The 5,274-nt window shown below is 35.3% G+C and overlaps 1 protein-coding gene across 1 annotated transcript; it reads left to right on the top strand.

The window, feature by feature from the left end:
* The first annotated feature begins 1,016 nt into the window (after positions 1–1,016).
* Positions 1,017–4,736, top strand: LOC107824192 (uncharacterized). Its single transcript, XM_016650935.2, has 2 exons — positions 1,017–4,056; positions 4,179–4,736. Exons 1-2 carry the CDS (start codon positions 1,074–1,076, stop codon positions 4,529–4,531), a joined length of 3,336 nt encoding a protein of 1,111 aa, XP_016506421.1. The 5' UTR covers positions 1,017–1,073; the 3' UTR covers positions 4,532–4,736.
* Positions 4,737–5,274: the final 538 nt, after the last annotated feature.

Raw genomic sequence — 5,274 nt, 5'->3', positions numbered from 1 at the left:
CCTAAGCAGAGCAACAGTCTTCCCGTACATATCATGTATGAGCTCTTCTGTCTTCTTAGCAACATCATCATCCAAATCAAAGTTGGTAGGAGGCTCAATTAAGTCATAATCATCATATAGTGATCCTTCAAAGTCAAGTCGTGGGCCAACAAACCTCACTTTCTTTCTCCAGGGGGAGGTTCTCCGTGTATGGCCATTGGGTTCTCCATATTCCACCTGTCAAAAATTTCGTTTACTCCTCTTGGTCTTCGAATATTTCGTAAGGATTTTGGTTGTTTTATGAAAGGGAAAGAATCGTTGGCTAGACAAAGAAGAGGAAGAGAATCAGAAATTTTAATAGGATGGGGGAAGAGAATGGGATGTATCAAAGTAGAGAGAGAAAAAAAAAGTGTAACTGATTAGCGTATTCAGTGGCTTAGGGCTAGGAGGTAACCAAAATTAAATATTTTGCTATAAACCTTAAAAGGTATCTATAAAATATAATTTATTTAAATGGTATTTATTTAAAATAAATAAGGTGTTAACCTTTACTATAGGAGGTAAAAATTCCTTTATTGATTTAGTACATTTTGATACGCTCATGAGGGGCATAAGCAAAAATTTCAGTAAGTAGTGTCAAAATTTATAAAAGAACATGAATAAATAAGGGATCTTTACACAAATAGCCGGTCATATTTATTGTTTATTTTTTCTAGTCATATACATAAATTATACATTAAATATATATAATTATACATGTATAATACATAAATTATGTATATATTATACATTCACCGGCTATTTTTAGTTTAAGCAATTGGATGGACGGCTATTTGGATTAATTCTTCTACTTTTTTCCTCTTCTTCTTAGTGCACTTTAATCAGTTTTCACATTTTCACATTTTCACTGTCATAATCTAATCTTTTATGTCGAACATTATAGATTATCCGTTTCCACCTTTTTGCTTCTTTCTATATTCCCTTAATTTTTATTTGAAGTCTTGGTGCTATATAATGGAGTGGCTTTGAACTTTGGCAACACCACACAAATCCAGTATGCAAATTCCCTTTGAAACATTCTATTTCCCGTGCATATGGATAAGCAAATTTTCTTATTGATTCTTCTCTTTCTAGGTCAATATTACTTGGTTTCTATATCAGCTGCTTCCTCAAATGAGACAGACCAAGATGCTCTACTAACTTTCCAAAATCTTGTTACAAGTCCAAGTCATTCTCTGGCCAAAAACTGGACTAAGAATACTTCTTTTTGCTCTTGGTTTGGTGTCACTTGCAATACAAAAAGGCAAAGGGTTGTGTCTTTGGCCCTTCCAAATTTGCAACTTCAAGGCACAATATCTCCATCTTTGGCCAATTTGTCCTCTCTTAGAGAGCTCAATCGTGTGAACAACAACATCCAAGGAAATATTCCAACAAGTCTATTTCAACACCAAAGAATTCAAAATATTTCATTGGCTTTTAACAAACTTAGTGGTGAAATATTTCAAGGGCCATGGTATTTACCCGAACTTAGAGTCTTGGATCTTACCAACAATAACCTCACAGGTATCATCCCTCTTTCTATTGGAAATGCCACAAAATTGCTATACTTAAGTTTGTCTAGGAATAGAATCAACAGCAATATTCCAAATGAGATTGGTAATTTGAGTCGACTTGCAATGTTGTCCTTGTCCCATAATCAATTAACAGGTCCTATTCCTGCAATACTTTTTAATATCTCCTCGCTAATTTCCATACATTTGCGAGCCAATAGACTTTCTGGTCCTTTATTGCTCAATGTAGGGAATCTTAAATCCAATCTAAAGATTCTTGGTATACCATACAATCAAATTTCTGGTGACTTTCCTTCCAATATTTGCCAATTCACAGAGCTCACAGTGTTTTCCATAGCTTTCAACAATATAACTGGTGAAATACCCAGAAATATTGGTTGTTTAGCTAAGTTGAAGAAGTTTTTTGTTGGAAATAACGCTATAAATGGGACTATTCCTACATCATTGGGCAATATTTCCACTCTACAATCTCTTCATTGTCCAAACAATCATGTAGAGGGGCCAATTCCTTTAGAATTAGGGAAGCTATCAAATTTAAGGATGTTAGATTTCGCCGAAAATTATAATCTTATTGGTGAAATTCCAAAGAGTATTTTCAATATATCTTCTTTGGAATTCATTTCTTTAAGTTTAAACAACTTTTCGGGGAGAATTCCATCCACTACAGGTCTTCATCTTCCGAACCTTAACGGGCTTTACTTGGCGGACAATCAGATTGAAGGGGAAATTCCGCCGTTCATAACAAATTCTACCAAGCTTACTGAGTTGGTGTTAGCTGAAAACTTTTTCACTGGAAAAATTCCTGCTAATTTGGGAAATCTTCGCGAGCTACAAGGATTGTTCTTAGTAAAGAATCAACTTACCAATGAACCAAGTGAACATGAGTTGTTATTCTTGAATTCTTTGGTGGACTGTAGGATGTTGCAATATCTATCATTTGGTTACAATCCATTGAACGGAATTCTTCCCAATTCTATTGGGAATCTTTCATCTGCTATTGAATATTTTGAAATAGCAAATGCACGTATCAATGGCCACATACCCAAAAGTATAGGTAACATGACCGGTTTAACCATGCTGGACTTTCAGAAAAACAATTTAAAGGGGAGTATTCCTTCTGAGGTTAGTAAGCTTAAACAACTCCAAGGGCTATATCTACATTACAATAAATTACAAGGACATATTCCAAAGGTAGTATGTCAATTATCTAGTTTGGTTCAGTTGATTCTGCATAGGAATGAGCTCTCTGGGGTGATCCCTGAATGTATAGGAAATCTAAGTATGTTACAAGAACTTTGGTTGGGATCTAACAATTTTGCCTCTAAGTTACCTTTGAGCCTTTGGCAGTTGACAGGTCTTCTCCATCTAAACATTTCAAAGAATTCTCTACAGGGAGAAGTTCCACTTAATATTGGAGAATTAAAGGCTATTATAGGACTAGATTTTTCTAGTAACCACTTTTCAGGCATGATACCAAGCAGAATAGGCGAGCTCGAGAACATGCAGTATCTTTCTCTATCAAACAACTCATTTTTGGGTTCTATTCCATCATCCTTTTCCAACTTGATAAGCATGGAGTTCTTGGATCTGTCATTAAATGCTATTTCAGGTACTATTCCTGTGTCGTTGGAAAAATTGTCGCGCCTTAGAAGTATCAATGTTTCATTTAATGATTTAGAAGGTGAAATACCCAATAGTGGCGTGTTTGCAAATTCCACTCCGCAATCTTTCGTAGGCAACAAAGGTCTATGCGGAATGCACATGTTGGAAGTTCCTGCTTGCGCTATTAGTAATCCTAGACGTCATTCAAAGTCTAAGAAGCTTGTGCTAAAAATTGTTACTCCAGTGGTTACTTCATCCTTTCTGATATTCTTCTTGGTCTCAATTTGGATAATGATACAACAAAGGAAGGGAAAGTCAAAAGATGCAGAAAAGTTACCAGAGCTCAGGACTTATCAATTGATTTCTTATCATGAGATTCGACGAGCAACAAATAACTTTGATGTGTCAAATTTAATTGGGGTGGGAGGTTCTGGCTCTGTGTATAGAGGCACATTATCTAGTGGAACTGTGGTGGCAATAAAGGTTTTGGACTTGCAAAATGAGGAAACATGCAAGAGGTTTGATACTGAATCTGAAGTGATCAGAAATGTTAGGCATAGAAATCTTGTCCCGGTGATTACTACTTGCTCTAGCGAACACATAAGAGCCTTTGTCCTGCAATATATGCCAAATGGGAGTCTTGAGAATTGGTTGTACAAAGAAGAGTCTCACTTGAACCTCCTTCAAAGAGTTACCATAATGCTTGATGTGGCTGTGGCAATTGAATATCTGCATCATGGTTATGGCACTCCGATAATTCATTGTGACCTAAAGCCAGCCAATGTTCTTTTGGATAAAGATATGGTGGCTCATGTTGGTGATTTTGGCATCTCTAAAATTTTAGCAGGAAACAAGTCCACAGCACATACCGCGACATTGGGCACTCTTGGTTACATTGCACCAGGTAGTACACTAGTCTCTTATCCTTTCCAAATTTTAGAACTAAATAAAAGTATGTCTTTGTTAGTAAAAATTATGGTTATACTTTAGACAAGTAATTGTTTTATTCATTTTCTTTCTTCTAAGAATATGGCTCGGAGGGAATCGTGTCTACTAGTGGTGATGTTTATAGTTATGGCATCATGTTTATGGAGGTTTTGGCAAAAAGAAGACCAACCGATGAAGAGATATTCAGTGAAAGTCTTGGCATAAGGGAGTGGATGAGACGAGCATTTTCAGGGACTATGATGGAAATTGTGGATGCTAATCTTTTTTTTGAGGAGGATAAGATTACTTCCAAAAGTGAAAATTGCATAGCTTCCATGATAGAATTGGCTTTGGACTGTACAAATGAAAAGCCAGAATCAAGGATAACTGTGAAAGATGTAGTCAAGAGGCTTAACAAAATCAAGAACACATTTTTGGAAAGTAGAAGTTAGCATCTCTATCTTAAGGTGGTGTTCTGTCCGAGTTGCAAGTTTATATGTCGCTTTTTGTTTACCTGATTTCTTTAATATAGTCGTCCATACTACTTGGAGTCATGTACTGTTTGTACTTTTGAGTGTTGAATTCTCTATTGTTGTAATTTTATATTTGAGTGGTTGTAAACCTATTTTACGTTTGTAGTAATTATGGTTTGAATGCTAACTATGAAGGTGTTTAGCAGCACTATTTGGCTTTCTGTTTGCAAGCTTGGAAATATCTCTTCCACCTCTTATCGCCTCTAATTCATATTTTTGATTCATTATTTTATTCCTTTGTATTCAATAATTTACTAAACCATTTTATTTTTAACTCAATGTGTTGGTGGAAATAAAATATTTGTGCCTTATTTTTGTTGGCGGGAATAGACCTCCCATAGAAGTATTATTCACAGTAATAACAACGGAATAATAATGTAGTACCGAGATACGGTAATCAACAAGGATAAAAAGAACAACAAGGGCACAAAGATTTTAATGTGGAAAACCTTTCTGAATAAGGAAAAAAATCACAGGCTCGAGAGGAGCAAAGTAATCTACTATAATGAGGAACTAGCATTAGTACCCCTGCGGATGCGCGGACACTAATCATGTCAAATATTTAAGTTATTTGGATTGTATATAGATAATCTTAAAATTTACACTTTTTCAGTAAATATAGATAATCATTGGATATTAACTACATGAAAAAAATTAACAAT

This window comes from Nicotiana tabacum, chromosome 16 (genome assembly GCF_000715075.1).
Source record: "Nicotiana tabacum cultivar K326 chromosome 16, ASM71507v2, whole genome shotgun sequence".
Taxonomy (NCBI): domain Eukaryota; kingdom Viridiplantae; phylum Streptophyta; class Magnoliopsida; order Solanales; family Solanaceae; genus Nicotiana; species Nicotiana tabacum.
This window is presented reverse-complemented; position numbering and strand designations above follow the sequence as displayed.